We start from the raw sequence: 19,123 nt of genomic DNA on the forward strand, positions 1-19,123 counted from the left end.
TGTGAATAAATCAATAATTCATAAATATAAATAAAGGAGTAGTTCGCAAACATAAATAAACAATTTGTTCATGAACTTATCTGAACGAGCATATTTATGTTCGTGTTCAAGCTCATTTATTAAATGAGCTTTAAAATTTGCTCAAGCTCGGCTTATTTATCAAATAAACAAACATAAACGAGCTTCAACCTAGCTCGACTTCGAGTAATTTATTGATCGGCTTGGTTCATTTACACCCCTACGAGTAACTTGTTTACGATTAGGTATAGTCCAGATCGTGTAGTGTAGTGTCATGTCGTGGCTTCCTTCAGCTCCTTGTGACCTCCCTTCCCCATTCGCAAGGAATTATGCCAAGTCCTCCTTCCCTGTCTGATTGATTTAATCAACTACGAAGTACTCCTACAAGGTTAAAATCTAGTAACACTTTTGAAGCACAAAATGGCAAATTCTTCATCATCACCAATATCAACCTCGACAACAGCAGTCGATAAAATGCCAGATATGGCGGCTCCTCCTTCAACTCCGTCGTCATCGGATGGCTGGATGGAGCGGATCTTCTATCCCACCCTTTTCGGAGGTCTATCTCTCTCTCTGTTTTCTTCCCTTTTCCCCAAACTCAAATGACGAAAACCCTAATTTTAATTTTCCGAATTTCTGTTTTCCTATAATATAAATGCTTCGTTCTAGCATTGTTTCATATTGTCTGATAAATTTGATTCTTAAGATTAATGAAGAGGAAAAAAGGCTGACTTTTAATTTTCTTGCGTTTTTAGGGATTGTTGGGGGAGCAGTTGGGGCGATGTCAAAGTATAGCAAAGTTCACGGCGTTGCGAATGTTTCAGCTACTTATGCTACTAATCTTGCCATTGTTGCCGGCTGTTATTGTGGTATTCTTCTTTAATAGAATTATCATTATGTTCAATTGTTAATTTTGACTTGAATGATCACTTTATAAGAGTAAACGGTAAACGTTTTCAGTATTAATTGATTTTGATGTGTACTTAAAGTATATAATTTCATGGCGCTAATGACTATATAGTGTCTTTTGAGGGACAATGTTCATTTGTATGATTTGGTATCGTGGTTGACGATGTAGATCATCGCGTGGAGATTGGTGTTTAAGTGATTCAAATTGCTAAGTATCCACAAACTGAGGCTGTTTTTTTTTGTCAAACCTGCTTTTTTGGTTGGGTTATGGGTGCTTTTTAAAGTTTGATTATTAATGGAAAACTAAGGGTTATTGATATTCTGATGGAACTAGATGCGCAAGCTTGCTCATGAAAACATGATCAATGTTTGTGTGAGTAGTTAGGATAAATATTCATAAAAATGGGGTTTAGTCAGCTATATGGCCATTAAATTGTGAAAGTAATGTCTAAATGCGCAATGCTACAAAACACCACTCCTTTCTAGATAGATTATCATTTTTTGCTTTGTGAGGTCCAACTTTGGCTGAAAATTACTCTTAGACTATGTTAATAAAAATCATATTGCACTCTTGGAATGTATTGATGGAATTCTTATTGCTAAATGTCAATTCTTGTTCTTGATATGCAAAAGATGTTCTTGGAGTTGCATAGTTATTTGAGGATTTCAATAATAAATTATATCTAATTTGTGATAAAAGAGAAATGAACCATACTAAATTTATAGGGTAGATGATTTGAATCAAAAGGACTTCTTTTGATCAAAATCTTGATCCTTACACCGATTGGACTATCTGCTTGCTTTTGACTAGAGTGGAATGATCAATCCATTACTGTTGGATAGTCCATTAAGCCTGCCAATATTTGCAGTCTGGCTGTAGCATTAGATCATGTAAGTTAGGGCTCATCTCACTCAAGCCTAAGATTCTTGGCTAGGGTTAAGTATTGCTTTCATCAAAAGCCTTGTTTGAATTCTAACAAATCTACCTATGAGCTATGAGTGCCAGGTGACAATTTCTATCTAAAAATAGGCCTAGGCTCTCCAAGTTTTGAGATTGATGAGATTGAGATAGTTTCCTTTGACAGTCGGCCTTTGCACTTACCAAATTACCCTTGGACCTTCTTTTAGTGAGGTTTGACCCTTGCTTATTTTTTGCTCGTGTGTGAAGTAGAAAGTCAAATTGTTTGTGTTTTAGGAATTTAATAATTACTTTTTGTTAAATAGCAGATTTTCTTGCTCCTCAAGAAACTGGACTTAAGTTTTTGACCATTTTAAGGCAAACACTAACCTGAGATAGTGAAGCCAGAAAGGTTGGAGTTCAACAGGACTAATACTAGAGCCAGATACTTTCAAAGTTTCAATTCTTGAGGAAAGTCCTATGCCTTGCAAAAATTCTGATGTAGATTGGAGAAGAGTTGCTGCTTAAAACTTTCAGGGGGAGGGGCAAGGCCAGAAGGGTTTGGTGTTTTAAGTTGGCCAAATTAGTTGGAGGGTCTGTGGTTAACTTCTTAAGGTGATGAGGAGTCATTTTGCAAAAAAAATTGTGGGGATATCAAAACTTTCAGGGTGGAGGGGCGAGGCTATAAGAGTTTGGTGTTTTAAGCTGGCCAAACTAGTTGGAGGATCTGTGGCTAACTGCTCAAGGTGATGACTCATTTTGTAAAAATCTGAGGGGATATTATGTTTGGGCCCTTTGCGGTGGTGTTGGTGGTGGGGGAAGGGGGGGGGGTGTGTGTGTAAAGTAGACTCTTGGCATTTCAGTAACAGAATATAAGACTTAAACATTCCTAATTGTAAAATCTGATTAACGAGACTAACATTATAGGGTTTAGTTTATGCCTTGGGCTTGTTTTATCAAACGTGAGAAACGACATTTGCTTTCTTCCTATTATGATAGTTTTATTTTGGTTAAACTCAAGAAGAATTTCGCTCATATCATTTATTGGTTGTTTCTTTTCCATAGACATTGACCTAATTTTATTCTATTTGAAATCTTTGTACTGTCCTTAAGTTCACTGAGTGCACATTGTGATGTTGAAATGCTATTTGCTGCCATACTGTGTGAAAATGACATTCTATGTACGGAGCATATAGTTTTAACTGAGCATTTTGATTTTTGACTTGCAGGAGCTCGTGAGTTTACGAGAGTAACTCGTAAATCTGAACCTGGTGATCTCATCGACTCTGCTATTGGAGGATTTTGTAGTGGAGCACTTCTTGGCCGCCTCCAAGGTTAGTATTTTTCTGGAGTAATTAAGGAATAGGGAAAGAAAGAGGAAGCATGTAACTGGAGGAAAATAAACTGTTAGAATTTTTTAGTTTTTCCTGTTTTCTCAGCTCATAAGTGGTCTTTGGACTTAGCGTGTAAATTGAAAGCATAATCTGTGTATATGTCTTTGTCCAAATGCTTTAAGGATCACGATGTTTTTCTTGTAAAGATTTTTAAACACTTAATTTCTGCCATGAAACAATAGATGCAACTTATGTTACTCAACACAGGTATGATTGTTGGGTGTGGTTGTGTGCTTATTACTTAAGTGTTAGACGCGCCAATGATTACTATTTTGGATGTGGGAGGACCTGTTCTAGAATTAGACAAATTTTGAAAGATTTCAATTTTACATTATAAGTACGTATCCGCAAATTTCAGGCTGATGTGTTAGCTCTCTCTCTCTCTCTCTCTTTTTTTTTTTTTTTTTTTGGTTCATATGAGCCACTTAGGGCGGGGATGAGAATCGATCCCAGGATCACCTGGAACCGGGAGGAAAGCTCTTACCAATTGAGCTATCCCTCACTCTCATGTGTTAGCTCTCTCTTATTCAATTATTATGTCATGCCGACTTTTGAGCATACACTTCATTGTTTTCTCTTCACTTTATCTAATATAATAGTGTCGGGTAAGGATTCTTTACCCTTATAAGTTATAGTGGTGTTGAGTGTCTGATGCAAGTACTTTAGATAGATATATGAGTTGAAGTGACATGTAATGCAACCTATCAACATTTCGTGTAGACCAACTTAGCATCGTGGTCTCTCTATTCACCTGGTAACAATGTTCTTTTGCGTCAAACAAGTCAAATTGCAATTGGTGTATTGTAATTTATAGCCTTTCTTATCTGCCTGTGGCTTTATATTCAAAGAAGCATGCTTGGAAACTTCTAGTCCTACAAAGTATTTTATTAGGAGCATAAAGATGGCAATTGGTTTGCAGTCATCTCCGTTAACTTCCAAATGCAAAAATTCTGCACATAATTCAGTTACTCATGCTGTTGAAGGTTTATACATGGCATCCCTTGAGGATTATGTATTTACATCTTGTGGCATATGTATTTTTCGCCTATATTATAGACGGTGAATTAGTAATTACCATTAGAAAGTGAATTTCTAAATTGTTCCTGAAACCTAGCTTGCTCTGTCAGAGTGTATTGCTTTTTAGAAACAGGTGTAAGGGGGAGGGGGTGAATAATCCATTATTTGTCTAACTACATACCTTTGTATTGTTTCCTTACAGGTGGCCAACGCGGGGCTGTTCGTTACTCTATCATGTTTGCTATTGCTGGAACGGCGGTTGACTACACTACACTTAAACTGCAACCACTTGTGAAGAGCTACTATGATTCATTGCTTGGTAGCGACTTGAAATTGCCTGAGTGGTCTCCCATCCGGATACTTGATGAAGAAGAACTGGCTGCTAAACAAGCTCGTGAAGAACAACTACGTGCTCAAAGAGCCATTACTATGAAGGGCAAAGAATCTTAAATTGAATTTTTTACTTCTAATTTTTGATAGTCATATTATAAATTTCCAATTTGAAGGGCATTAATGAAGTCTTACCACTTCACTTCAGCCAAAAAAGGAAGTACAGGCTGTAAAGTTGAGTTCTTTTTTTGTTAGTGGTCTCCTGCAATTTTCCGCCTTTTATCTGGGTTAAAGATGTGATGGGTTGCATGTTCGATTGAGTAACGCCAGAACCTGGAATTAGGAGATCTAGAGTCACTGATATGCGCCTTTTTGCTCATTGTATGAATGGTCTTGCACTAAATTTGTAGCTTCAGCTTGTATCAGCCCGGAATTGACTTATAAAATTGGGTTTAGCCTGCCCTTATACCTCAGCAAAAGCTTTGAGCGTTCTCCTTTTTGAGTTTAGTAGTTACACAAGTATTTATAAAGGTAAACAATACCTTAAATTCCCTTAAATGATTTTTGGTTGAGCTGCTTTTGATTTCCCTCCTTCCTTCTCTTGAAGCTCCACAAAACCCACTAGCATAAATGATGAGGTCCATCGATAATGTAGTAGTGCATCACACAAAGACACAAAGTATATACTGCGTATCAAACATGTACATCGGTTTCAAAACTTTAGAACTCTTTATTTACCTGTTCACTTACCATGTGAAATTGTGAAATGCAAAACTTGTTTACTCTAAAAAATAAATAGATTGAATAATGAATATACAGCAATATGTGTTAAAATCTTAAAATTAATACATTGGTTCATTTATTAATGATCATTCCAAGTTAATTAACAAGTAGAGTACTACGTACAAGGATATATATAAGCTCACCATCAACTATAGAGAGTAAGTTCATGACGTACTAGCAAAGGTGCACTTACTATTTCCTATTTAACCGACTTGACCCATATATTCTTGCCGTTTGCGAAAATAATGTCAAAAATTCATACTCGTATTGCACTAAGCATTAGCATTACATAGTCACGTAATTTTTTTTTTGAACGAATACCAATAATTTACATATATCATCCGCTTTGTGGCTCTCAACAAAAAAAACATTATCATTGTTACCCTGTAAGGATATTTAGGATATTTCGCTGGATTAATTATTCCATATTAGTACACCTCACGAGCAGTTTTTTTTGAAACAATACGCAGTCACGCACCATACGGCTACACTCATCCTCCACCCAAAACTCAAGACCTGCAGATCAGCTAAAACGCCGTATCTCCACTTTCCCGCACCTCCTTCCAACAATCGAATAACAGAGTTACAGAGGTACAAACAATTGGCGAAGGAGGAGGAAGATACCAAAGTTTTCTTTCTCCTCAACTCTCTCATTCTCGCTGGTATTTGTTCCGCCATTAGAGGATGACGGAGGTGGCAAGCTCGGTAGTACACGAAGTGTTGGGAAGACGAGCCGAAGACATAGACCAACCTATTATTGATTACATCGTCAATGTCCTCGCCGACGAAGATTTCGATTTCGGCGCCGAAGGCGACGGCGTTTACGACGCACTCGGCGAGCTCCTTGTCGATTCTGGCGCCGTTACCGATTTCTCTGAGTGCCGCTCTGTAATTTTCTTTCTCTTTTATTCTATTGCTTTATTTGTTTGATTATTATGATGTTGATTATGACCTAATTTGAGAGTTTGTATTGATAGTAATTGATTAAGATGTTAGAGTATTGGAAATCGGAGGTGGATTGTTATTGGATTCTTGTGATTTTAAATTTTTGGGAATAAAGTTTTGATTTTTCATTAATGTGTGACCTAGGATTAGGGTTTATTGTTAGATTTATATGAATTCGGCTGAAGAGAATGTATGGACTACTCAAAATAAGCATAGTAAAGCATCTAGGAGAGGACAATGAATTTGTTGTTATGCAAAGGGATTTTTTTTTTGTTTTTTTTTAGTAAAGCCTAAGTAATTTGTTGTTACCATTCCTTGCCTTTTGAAAAACATTTGCATTCCAAGCTTTACTTCGCCATAGTGCCATGTCATACCATTCAAATCCTTTTGTTGGGGATGAGAGGGAAGGGCAGGTGAGGTGACCTTTTTTTTTTTTTTTTTTTTTATCAAACTTCCATAGGTGATAGGTTTACTTAACTTCTAGGCTGCTAGCTATTTCAGGTGAATGATATACATAATCCATTAAGGTTTAAAAGTGTTAATCTTACCAAATGCGGCCCATTTTTATAAGGTGTTACACTTTCATTTTTGGCAAACCTTTTGTATAACAAAGAAGCGCAAGGCGATAAAGGTAGAGTGCCTTTTTTGCTCCAGGTGAGGCACATTTAAAGAGGCTCACCAGAGGCGCACATAAGCAGTTTTCATTAACTTTTTTTATATTGTGTGCCTCACATCAAAGAGGCGAAGCGCATCCAGGCGTAGCAGGACTTCATCGCCTCATTGCGCCTTGAGCCTTTTTATACATTGGGCAAACCTCTACATATTTATATTATCTCCTCTCATGATCCCCACCCGAACCCGTTACTACTTTTTTTTTCCTCCTTTCACATTCCTTACTTTTCAATAAACTATTACCTCCACTATAAAAGTATTTGGTAAAGAGCTTATGGGGCATTATAGGCTTATTTGACCAATATTAGTTGATTGACTGCGAAATAAGTTAATTTGAATTGTTTGATGGAGAGTTGATTTAAAAAACTTATTTCACCTAATAAGCTCTTTTTCAATAGGTGAAATTACACTTATACTCCCATTTAGTCTAAAACCCGAATTCAACTACCTAACCCACAATTAGCTGCTTTAAGCAATCAATTATTTATCAAATTCTTTTATATAACCAGTTAAAACAATATGCTAGTCAAAATTAGCTAACATAATCAGCTTCAACTTTTAGCTTTTTACCAAACACGACCTATAGTTTTCATAATTTTGTAATACTCTAACTACCCCACTTACATCTTATTATGTCAAAGTCAATTTAATTCACCTAAAATTATATGCCTGTCAAATCGTAACATTTAAAAAAAATAGAGGGAGTATTGATATCTTGAATATGTTGTGTTATAATGAAACCTATTTGAATTTTTTTGTATTTTGGCAATCTTGACAGGTGTGTAGCATATTATGTGATAAATTTGGGAAACATGGATTAGTTAAGCCAAAGCCGACTGTAAGAAGTCTAGCAGCACCAGTAAGGATGTTTGATGGGATGGACGAAGATGTCGTGCCAAAAAAAAAGGTTGAGGAGGTAGATGGCCCTCTATTGACTGAGCGTGACAAAATGAAGATTGAGAGGAAGAAGAGGAAGGACGAACGTCAAAGAGAGGTAAATTTAATGTTTTCTTACAAGGTTGTTTGTCAAAAGTCTTAATTTGTTTTTTTTTTACTTGTGTGCATTGTGGATGTAGCCCAGAGGCATTTACTATATCCCGCTTAAACAACTTCAAGCTTATTTGTTTGGAACAGCAAATTGGATGCTTCCTGTACTAGTTATATATTTCTTGTTTGACTGGTTGTCAGGTTGCCTGGAGCGTATTTAATATGCCATTCTGAGTTGCTTGGTGGGGGTTAGCTAACCATCTAGGTGAAAATGAAAGCTTCACAATATATTCAGTATTATAACACTCCCTTTGTCCTCAAATATCTTCCTATTAAGTTTGAACACACTTATTTAGGATTAAGTTGGGTGAGGTGAGAGTGTGAGAGAAAGAGAGTTAGTGGATGGGTTTACTTCACATGATATGTGAAAATTTTTCCATCTTAAGTAGCATGAAGGTTTTTTGTGGGCATCCTAAAAAGGAATGCAGGCAGGTTATCTGTTGACAGAGAGAGAGATAATGGATCAAATCAAATAACATAACCTATTTCAACTTTTTGTTTGTAATGAACTAGGCATTTCAATTCTTTCCCAATCTAATATTCAATAGAAAGAGTAGGTTTGCCGTATGAAGGGGGATCATAATATGCAATGTGTTTCAACTTCCTTTGAACTCTATTTTGATTGAGGTAATGTGTACAATTCCCAGGTCTTAGTGTGTAGTTAGTTTTGCTTTCCTGATGCCTATTAGTTGTCTATGTCTATCTTGTATGCCCTTTACATTCATTTTCTTATTGTTCAAAATTAAACAGGTTCAATACCTGAAGCATGTGGAAGAAATGGAAGCTGTCAGAGCAGGAATGCCTGTTGTATGTGTAAATCACGGGCAAGACACTGGTGGACCTACTATCAGGGATATCCATTTAGATAGCTTTACTGTATCTGTTGGAGGCCGGGATCTCATTGTAGATGGTTCAGTGACTCTTTCTTTTGGGAGACACTATGGTATGTTTTCCACAATCCGATATTCTGTTGAGCACCTCCTCCTCAAGTCTCTTGCTCATTAGAAATAGCAATGAGCAATCTAATCTTTAAAAATTAAGCAGTGTATTTCCGGTGACTTAGTTAATGCTAGTGTTCTTCATTGGCAGGGCTTATTGGAAGAAATGGTACAGGAAAAACTACATTCCTCAGGCACCTGGCCTTGAAGGCCATTGATGGTATCCCAAAAAATTGCCAAATACTACATGTGGAGCAAGAAGTGGTGGGAGATGACACAACAGCCTTACAATGTGTACTCAATTCAGACATTGAACGAAACCAGCTTTTGCAAGAAGAAGCTCGCTTATTAGCACTGCAGGTGAAACTTTACTTCTAAAACTTTCATCACATGCCACGTGTTAGGTACATTACATTATGACAGTTATTTAAATATTAATTGCTCTCTATTTATCTTTTCTGTAGAGAGAACATGAACTTCAGGGCTCAGATGAAAAAAGCAATGGTGCATTGAATGGAGATATTGGTAAAGATAACATTACGGAGAGGCTGCAAGAAATATACAAAAGACTTGAACTCATAGATGCTGATTCTGCAGAGGCACGAGCTGCTTCAATCCTTGCGGTCAGTATGAGCATATATTGATATTGCTTTCGTTTGGCTGTGATCTTGGTTTAGCCAGATGGTTTTCTAAATATGTAGAATGTGCTTTACCGAACTTATTTTGGATTTTTTTTTTTTTTTTTTTTGTTTTTTTTTTGGGTAAAAGTAAGCTAAACATATTGCCAACAAGGGAAAGTTACATGAGAGTGGCATACCACTCATTACAAGCACGAAAATCATCTCATCACATCATAACCAAAAATAATCCAAACACACTGTACTAGTGTACTGAGTTACAAATTGGAAGAAACCATTCTCCACTTATCACTAAGTCTAGCTTGTACAGTTGTACAGGGTGTCTGATGTATGTAGTCATACCCTTGCAATAACACAGTGGACTGCCTGATTGAAACTATGACTGAATAAATATCAATTTCATGACGATGGCTTCATGAGCTTTACACATTAAAGCAGAAATGAATTACCATGAAATAGCTTGGGGAGATCTGGGATGTCCTTGAGTCTTCGTGATCCTTAAGTTGTCTTTTTGGAACAGGTTACTTGCTATTCAGTGTTGATGCCTATACTAAATACTGATAGTTTGTTGGCAATTGGAATATTTCCAGGGTCTCAGTTTCTCACCGGAGATGCAGCATAAGGCCACAAGAACCTTTTCTGGAGGATGGAGAATGCGTATAGCTCTTGCACGTGCGTTGTTTATAGAGCCTGATCTATTACTTCTTGATGAACCGACAGTAAGTATTATGCTCATTTGAACTCTTATTTTTTGATGGTATTGATGTAATGGTTTCCCCTGAATTTTATGTGCAGAACCACCTTGATCTGCATGCTGTGCTATGGCTGGAGTCTTACTTATTGAAATGGCCCAAAACATTTATAGTTGTGTCTCATGCCAGAGAATTTTTGAATTCGGTAGAGTTTTAATTTGAAGCTGTTTGTTGGCAAGGATTTTTGACTAGTAATACCATATTCCGAACTTTGTCGAGTGGAGTTATTAAAAATATCATTTCAATATATCCTTTCAGGTTGTCACTGATATTATTTATCTACATGGGCAAAAATTGACTACATTCAAAGGAGATTATGACACATTTGAGAGGACAAGAGAGGAACAACTGAAGGTTCAACAGAGAGCAGTTGAGGCTAATGAAAAATCCAGGTCGCATATGCAGGTCTGTGGTCGAAAGTTGCTGCAATCGATTTAATTGTTGTAGCTTGTTTATACCATGTCAATGATTGCTTTCAGCACCCATACATCCACCATTACACATACAAGTAGTATTTTTCTTAAATTTATTTATTGTGGTCTAGTCTATATTATTCCCTTCAAGGTCTCTTAGCTTTTCATTGTGTATTTTCTGGCCTGCTCTCTATATTTATGTGTGCTAAGCTTTATTCTTCATTTCTTCCTATGTTGCAGGCTTTTATTGACAAATTCCGTTACAATGCGAAGCGTGCATCTCTTGTTCAATCTAGAATCAAGGTGCTAATTGATATTCTTCTAACTTTGTTGATTAAGGTTTTTGGTTTATGATGTCTTTGCTATTTGTTGGATGATCTAAGATTCTCCCATTTTGGAACTTAATGTTCAAGTGAATAGCTCTTACATTTTGATTTAGTGCTTGTTTAACTAACTTTTCAATAAGAAAATATTTCATGTTATGTTATAAATCTGCACTGTTGGTTTCTTTTTCCAGATGATTAGTATTTTAAATTTGTCATGTTAATTTTTTTTTTTTTTTTTTTTACTGAATGCTTCTCTTTTTATTAATTTTTATCTCAACAGGCACTGGACCGCTTGGGTGTTGTTGATGCAATTGTTAATGATCCTGAGTATGCATTGCCATCTTCATAGCTTGCTTCTTTAACATTTGACGTGTCTTTGGCTTTCGATTTGACACTGTGATTTCTTCAAGTTAATATTCAGTTTTCTACCTTGGCAGTTACAAGTTTGAATTTCCAACACCAGATGACCGACCAGGTCCTCCTATCATAAGTTTCAGGTATGTTTATAATTCTGATTTTCATTCTTTGCTTTTGATTTTGAATTTACGCACAGGTATAATTGTGTTTATTATAGATAAACCTTAATCTCCTTATAGACTAAAGCTAATTATTTTAATTTCTTGGAAGCTTTGTGGAATCTGGCTCTTTATGCTTGATTTTGTTATGTCCAAATTCATCTTTGCAAATAACTGATTCTGGTTATGAAGCCAGGATTTATTCTGAAGTTGTTTATGTTTGAATGTTGTTTTAGTGATGCATCTTTTGCCTATCCTGGCGGACCGACATTGTTCAAGAATTTGAATTTTGGGATTGATTTGGACAGTCGTATTGCTAGTAAGTTTTTCATCTTAGTTCTCCATGCTTTTTGTCTGCTTGTAGTTGCTTATGGATTCCCCTCAGCGATTTTGGTTCTTCTATCTTTCTTTTGTTTTTGACTTGATTGTCTTAATGCAGTATGAGTGAACAACTGCATTTATTTGGAAATTCTGTTACTTTACATGTAAAAGGCAATAACATCTGCTATGTTGCTTTTGGGTCTATGTTGAATGATCTCTTCTACTTTTTTTTCCTTTTTTTTTTTTTGAGGAAGTTTGAATGATCTGTTTGTTAATAAATCTTTGAAGTTTGCTGTCTCTACATGCTTGCCATCTTGTGTGATTGTTTTGGTTAAGCTCCCAACCATTACCAGTGGACATGATTCATGAATTAGTCTCTCTTTATCTTACAGAATGTTTGCTAAGGAACATGATTTAGCTTAGGCAAGGAATTTAGCTGTATGCCTATATTCATAAGTGATGATATCTGTATTTAGATAAGGCATTTCGTTTCCCATTAGAATGATTTTGGTTTGATTTGGACCGAGCATCTTGTCAATTTTTTAGGTGACAAGTCTTGATTATTGGATGCTTTTGATCTAAAATTTAATACTATTCTGCAGTGGTTGGTCCTAATGGTATCGGCAAGTCCACAATACTCAACTTGATTGCTGGGGAACTGCAACCAAGCTCAGGAACTGTATTCCGCTCAGCCAAGGTATACAGTATGTACATTGGGACACATTTTATCAAGCCATTATCCTTGTAGGCTTGTAGCATTAAACTTTTTATTGCTGCCTGGAATAATATGGTTACTGTAATTAGCCTTGGTATTGTAAATATATGTATATATATATATATTTTTTTTTATTATTATTTTTTTTTATTTTTTATTTTATTTTATTTTTTTGCAATTGTTAATGCTATAAGTTGACATTTTTTTTCAGAGCTTTAAAAAATTAGAAGCCTTCTTGTCTCAGGATTGTAATGTCGTCATTTGTGATGTATTGCAGTTAATTTCTTTTCTACTTTTTATCTCTTTCCTCATTGAGTGGTGCTGTGTGGTCTTTTATTTTTTCTACTGAAACTTCACAAGCATTAATGTCAGGGCAATACTTGTTTTCATACGCCACCTTTCAATCCTATAGCTGGAGTTAAATTGTTTTCCTGAGCTACTTTATATGTGAATGCTAACGTTGATGTATCTTTCTGTGAATTATTTGATAGTCTTAGTCAGTTACTTGCTGATTGTTTTTCTTCCCAGCCTTGTCATTTGTTCAACTGCCTGTTTTTGATGCTTGCTTGGTTCACATGTCATTTTGGTTGGGATTTATTTATTTATTTATTTATTTATTTATTTTTTTATTTTTTTTTTTGGGAATAGTAGTTGGCTTCTTTAACTTAGACCAGACTTCATGCTGTTATGGAACTGAAAGGAGCTTATGGCTTTATAAACAATTAAGTTCATGAAGAAAATCTTGAAGGCATGTTTTCTCATGTTTGTTTCAACTGAAGTCAACTACTAATCTTCTATTCTATATATGCAGGTCCGTATTGCTGTATTTAGTCAGCACCATGTTGATGGATTGGACTTGTCCTCAAATCCTCTTCTATATTTGATGCGCTGCTTCCCGGTAGGTTTTTTGAGAATGTTGTTTTTATTGTCTGTTACATGAAATAATTCCTTAGAATTAAATAACGCCATTGCATTATGTAAAGACTGCTCCATTATGCAGGGCCGTTTTACACAGGAGTTTACTTGCCATCCCTTGAAACATGTCACTTGTGGCAATAAATTCAGAGTTTGATGTTGGTTATTATTGGCTATTTTCTTACTTCTTTAGCTGTTGCAATAAAGCTGTTATTCATATTGATAATATTGATTTCTACATGTCTAGATAATTGTTATTCATTTTGTGGTCACTATGAATGTTTTACCCTCAGTTCTTAACAAATTAAGGTGCTCAAAAATACATCTATAAAAATTATCAAAACCATGATTAAGTAAAAAAACCAATTTACCAGATTATGCTACAACAGCTGTAACATACAGTGTAAAGGCTGTGAGAAGCCACTTATGCAACTATGCCACTGGTTCTTCCTCTGTTTGTTTACTTGCAATGTGACTCTTACATTATTTACATATTGAACCTTGATTGTTTTTTTGGTAATTTATACTTGAGCAAAAATGTGGTCATGTGGGATCTTATGATTAGGGATGTGGGATCTTGTTAGACTCGTCTTATTATTTTTTTAAAATATTAACTTTTTGTAGCATTGACAAGTGTGATATTCAAGACGTTGCAAATTAAAAAAATTTGAAGTGTATGGAACCATGGAAAATTGGACATCATCCGGTTTAGGAACAAAGTAGTCCAGCCAAAAGCTTTGCATAAGCGATTAGGAATAAAGTAGACTAGCCAAAAGCTTCACATAAGCTATTAAATTCCTTTAAAGCGAAAGCCTTCAGATACAATACTGAGTGAGCTCAAGAAGTCTCAGTTTCAGGAAAATGTAGCGAAGATGTCCCAGCAGAATCTGTTGAGGCAGTACAGGTAAAGAGAATGTGAACTTGTAATAGTAGTAGCTGGTGTCTTTGCATTCTTGGCTTAAGCAGGAGAAGAAGGATTGGCCTCTCTCTAGTTGAGTACTTTCGTTAAGTTTTGTTGAAGAATCTGATGTGGCAGTTGCAGCTTCCATCAGAATCCCTCGGCCTAGGATGTTATGCTATCTATGTTTCCCACTATCCGGTGAGAAAGAACCTATTTTAAGGTGTCCACAGTTTCAGACTTTCAGTAGGACCCCAGGCAGCATTTTTTGGCATTAAACTGTAGTTACTTTCCGATGCAGTTACCTACTTAATCACTATTAAGTAGCATTTATTAAATAATTTGGCATAGAGAAATATGTGCAAAATTGGTGAACATGTTGAGGAGGGAAATTATGACGCAAAACTTTCTTTAGTGACTTTCATTGTATACTCGAAAGATTTGACCGGACTATTCTGAAAACTTTATATATGTTAATATTTCAGGGTGTTCCTGAACAGAAGTTGAGAGGTCATTTGGGTTCATTTGGTATAACTGGAAATCTTGCACTCCAGCCTATGTACACCTTATCTGGTATGTTCCTTTTCAGCATATTGGTATGCTGGTCATCGTGGAAACTCTCTCTTAGCTTGCAGGATGGATGCAGAAAACTATATCCAATTCTGATTCATATTTTTTACATAATCTTGTCTGCTTCTCGGTGATCCTGCAATTTATGGTTGTTGAAGTTTTGGGACTCCATTAATGGATAGAGTGGTTTTTTGCAACAGGTGGTCAAAAAAGCAGAGTAGCTTTTGCAAAGATTACTTTCAAGAAGCCACATTTATTATTGCTGGACGAGCCATCAAATCATCTTGTAAGTATTTTCATCGCTGTGATTATTGGTTACTCCGTGTAAAAGAGTGTTGAACCATGGGCGAGGCAGCAGTGCCCTCAAAATCTTGAATGTATCAGGTGGATGAATTATTGAATCAACAAACTCTTATGAATTGAAAAGTCGGGTTCATTGCATAGTCCATTTTTGTGAGTACTTTGTGTCAAAAATAATGAAAAAAATGTGGGCTTGACATTTTCTCTTTTCCAGTTTGTGAATGACATGTCACAAAAATATGAAAATAATGTGGATTGACTTATTTGTTCATATTGTGGGGAACTAAAGGTTAACAGTTAGTAAATGTATTTAGCTATATATCAGATGGATTTGTTTCTGTTATTTCCCAATTATGTTCTGTCATCATACATTTGTTCATAGTAGAACATTGCCAACCTTTAACAATTGAAGTCGCCAAGTTATGTGAAGAATCCCTCAATCTGGTTTGTGGGTTTATTGTTCTATGTAGGAGACGTTTCAATTGAAATTTTTCAGACATAATTTGATTATGGTACTTTAAATTAACTGCAGGATTTGGATGCCGTAGAAGCTCTTATCCAGGGTCTTGTTATGTTTCAAGGAGGAATACTAATGGTATTATTTTCTTTCATTTGGCTGTAGCCTGTAGCTACTATTTATTGTTACTTTTTTTGGCTCTTATACCCCAATTGATGGTAATTGGTAATGGTAATGAGTTAAGTCCAACAATGTCCACGAATACGATAAGCCGATAATGCTTCCCCACCTCTAAGTATGTGTTATGTGTTTATTGCACTATCATGGACATTGTAGTGAAACTTTCCTAACTCATTACCATTGCCTTCGAATGTTACTTATAACCTGTACCAAACCAACCATTGGAGCACAAACACAATCCTTAACTGGACAAGTGATGTCTATGTCTATGCAGGTTAGTCACGATGAACACTTAATTTCCAACAGTGTTGATGAGCTGTGGGCAGTGTCTGATGGGATCGTGACACCTTTCCGTGGGACATTTCAAGATTATAAGAAGTTACTGCACTCATCTTGAGTTGAGTCAGTTTTCAAAACATGAGTTCTAAAGTTTTTATGTAGCGAACACAGAATATGTTTTTATGTGGTGGGCATAGAATATCACTAATGTGAAATGGCAGAAGTGTTCGAAACAATAGCAAACATGCTGCTGTATGTTGCCGCTAATTAAGTGTTGGAGTGTATTATTGTGTTATTCTTACGAACAAATACTATACAGCAATCACTAATTGAATATATTCATATGCAACATGCAAAAAAGCTGAAAAATACGAAGTAACTAATATCAAATAGCTATATGGTTTTGTTACTCTCATGAATTATTTAGGCTCCATTTTGATGGATTGAAAATTACAGAATTGAACTAAAACAAAATGACCTGAACTCTAAATACTATTATTATTATTAACGAATAATAATAGTAATAATAGCCCCATGGTGATATTTGATATTGTGTTTCTTCATGGTCATTTGGTTAGGCAAAGGAGATTGGAAGTTAAACAAAATTTGTAATAAGTTCACTTGCCTAGAGAAGGTTATTAAACAAACTATTTACGATCCATGAGAGTAAAAAAAACTAAAAACAACGAATTAATGAATTAACATTAGGTCCAAAACACTTGACTGTCATCATTTTTACCTTCAAGTGATGTTACAAATAAATAAAGTGATAAGACTGATAACACTTGAGGTCTCTCCAACGTTATAAATAAATAAAGAGATTTGTTATTGGCGTTATTTAAGTAATGGGTCTTTCATGTCATGTTAGGTCTAAAAAAAAACATATTCAGCATAAAATACATATTTTAACTAAGCTTGAAACAAATAGAATGACTCTAGATAGCAGTCGGTTAAACTACTACTTAATGGGTTGTATAAGCTGCAATCCATCGGAGTATAGCCCGTATGATCCACACAATAGTAGAGCTCCACGAGCAAAATATTCATACCATGAAACATTCTGCATTTCACAAATGATCTTGGAAATTGTAACTCTTCATGGATGGTCATAAGCTCCTTAACCGGTAAAAATGATGGTAGTCGACAGGAGGGAGCACTAGCATGAAAAAATTAAAACATCATTAGTATTTGAAATATGAAGATTATTATATGTATTTGTGAGATTAAAGAATGATTAGATACTTACTTTTCAATATATAATCAGCATTAACAGCATGATAAAGGGCTTGAAAACATAGATTGATATTACAATATCTGACTTCGTAAATCAATACTAGTAGATGATTTCATGGAGGTCGGTTTGCATTTGTTTCGAGGATAACATTGTTTATTGAAGAATTTGAAAAATTGGAAACACTTGCGTAGGGTTGGATTTATGTTCAAGGTAATGGGGTCAATTGAACCCACTTATTTTGTTAAAAAATTGTTATTACAAATATTTTTAAGATGAAGAAATGAGATCGATTCTAATTTGAACTCTAACAAGTATGAGAATATTTTGTTGGTGGATTATTTTGAATTATGAAGAGAAATAGTAGCCATTCGTTTGAACAGAATATTCTACCAAGGTTTTGATTTTATATCATTATAATCATTAGTACAACCAAGATATTACACATGAAGGGAATTGTTTTTTTTGTGTGTGATTGGGTTATTAGTTTATTTTTTAAGTGTGTAATTGAGTTGTTGGTTCATTTATTGTGTGTGTAATTGGGTTATTAGTTCACTCTTTGTATGTGGAATAGGATTGTTATTTCATTTATTGGTGTGTAATTGGGAGATTAGATTGTTAATTCATTTTTTGAGTTCATTTTTTGTGTGGATAATTGGGATGTTAGATTGTTAATTCATTTTTTGAGTGTGTAATGGGAAGTTAGATTGTTAGTTCATCTTTAAAGTGTGCTTGAGTGGTTAGTTCATCTTTTGAGTGTGTAATTGGGTTGATAGTACAATTTTCAAATGTGTAATTTAGTTGTTATTTCATTTTTTAAATCTCGATCGGTGATTCAGACTTAACAGTTATGGTTAGTATTTGTTGAGTTTCGCGTAGAAATTAAGTTAATGGTAGAAAGACTAAAAACTTGAGGGAAAGTTCCATTTATAATTTATTTTTTTAATAAAAAAAAAAACCTTTACGTTTTTGTTTTAATTTTGCAAAAAATTAACCGTATAAGAAATCACTACAATTCATATTCAAATACAACTTGAGATCAATTTTGTAGTTGTGCAACACTTCTTAATTAGTGTATATTTATTATTTTATAAAGCTATTATTTTTCACTTTTACTATTTACTAAACAATTTTTATCTTTAGTCTTATTTCTTATAAGACAGAGTTGTTAGGGTTGTGAATAAAGTTGGAGATTTAATCAAATAGAAGAGAAATGTACACATTACTTATGTGTTTATTTGTTGATACTATATTAGACCACTGACTTCCTACAAAATATATTAGACCCCCTCTCGTCAAAAAATATTTATATGTATATATTAGACTCCTATAGTAAAAGCCAAAAGAACAAGTAACAAATAATATGGAATAGTGAAAACTGTTATTTGGTATATACATGCACAAATGCACAATATAATATTAAAAATTTAACTTTTAATTTTCTCTATGTATTGTTGCATTTTTTTTTAATTTTTTTTTTTACCATGTCCATAAGCCTAAGTGGCTTTTTTTAATTGTTCACCTAATCCGATAAAAGAGAGTAACTACACAGTAGCGAATGTGGCAATGTCACAATGTCACCATATAGCAGTATAACATGGTTTAATATCCAATAGTATTAAAAAATTTTAATACTACGTATTGTTTCACTTTTTATTTTTC

At 34.9% G+C, this 19,123-nt stretch overlaps 2 protein-coding genes across 2 annotated transcripts; both read left to right on the top strand.

The window, feature by feature from the left end:
* Positions 1-271: 271 nt before the first annotated feature.
* On the top strand, positions 272-5,045 carry LOC110732269. The gene is made up of 4 exons (XM_021912184.1): positions 272-577; positions 774-887; positions 3,055-3,159; positions 4,439-5,045. Exons 1-4 carry the CDS (start codon positions 439-441, stop codon positions 4,684-4,686), a joined length of 606 nt encoding a protein of 201 aa, XP_021767876.1. The 5' UTR covers positions 272-438; the 3' UTR covers positions 4,687-5,045.
* Positions 5,046-5,760: 715 nt separating this feature from the next.
* LOC110732270 (ABC transporter F family member 3-like) lies at positions 5,761-16,609 on the top strand. The gene is made up of 18 exons (XM_021912185.1): positions 5,761-6,237; positions 7,745-7,960; positions 8,764-8,956; positions 9,103-9,311; positions 9,416-9,574; positions 10,180-10,308; positions 10,385-10,486; positions 10,600-10,746; positions 10,995-11,057; positions 11,361-11,407; positions 11,518-11,577; positions 11,832-11,914; positions 12,519-12,613; positions 13,443-13,529; positions 14,930-15,017; positions 15,215-15,300; positions 15,847-15,909; positions 16,226-16,609. Exons 1-18 carry the CDS (start codon positions 6,034-6,036, stop codon positions 16,346-16,348), a joined length of 2,154 nt encoding a protein of 717 aa, XP_021767877.1. The 5' UTR covers positions 5,761-6,033; the 3' UTR covers positions 16,349-16,609.
* Positions 16,610-19,123: the final 2,514 nt, after the last annotated feature.

Source organism: Chenopodium quinoa, unplaced genomic scaffold (assembly GCF_001683475.1).
Source record: "Chenopodium quinoa cultivar QQ74 unplaced genomic scaffold, ASM168347v1, whole genome shotgun sequence".
In the NCBI taxonomy this organism is placed as follows: Eukaryota; Viridiplantae; Streptophyta; class Magnoliopsida; order Caryophyllales; family Amaranthaceae; genus Chenopodium; species Chenopodium quinoa.

Coding starts and splice junctions, on each gene's coding strand:
- LOC110732270 (XM_021912185.1), top strand. CDS start 6,034: ATGACGGAGGTGGCAAGCTCGGTAGTACACGAAGTGTTGGGAAGACGA. Junction 10,487..10,599: donor CCAGAGAATTTTTGAATTCG/GTAGAGTTTTAA, acceptor ATATCCTTTCAG/GTTGTCACTGATATTATTTA. Junction 15,910..16,225: donor TTCAAGGAGGAATACTAATG/GTATTATTTTCT, acceptor ATGTCTATGCAG/GTTAGTCACGATGAACACTT.
- LOC110732269 (XM_021912184.1), top strand. CDS start 439: ATGGCAAATTCTTCATCATCACCAATATCAACCTCGACAACAGCAGTC. Junction 578..773: donor CTATCCCACCCTTTTCGGAG/GTCTATCTCTCT, acceptor TTGCGTTTTTAG/GGATTGTTGGGGGAGCAGTT. Junction 888..3,054: donor TGTTGCCGGCTGTTATTGTG/GTATTCTTCTTT, acceptor TTTGACTTGCAG/GAGCTCGTGAGTTTACGAGA.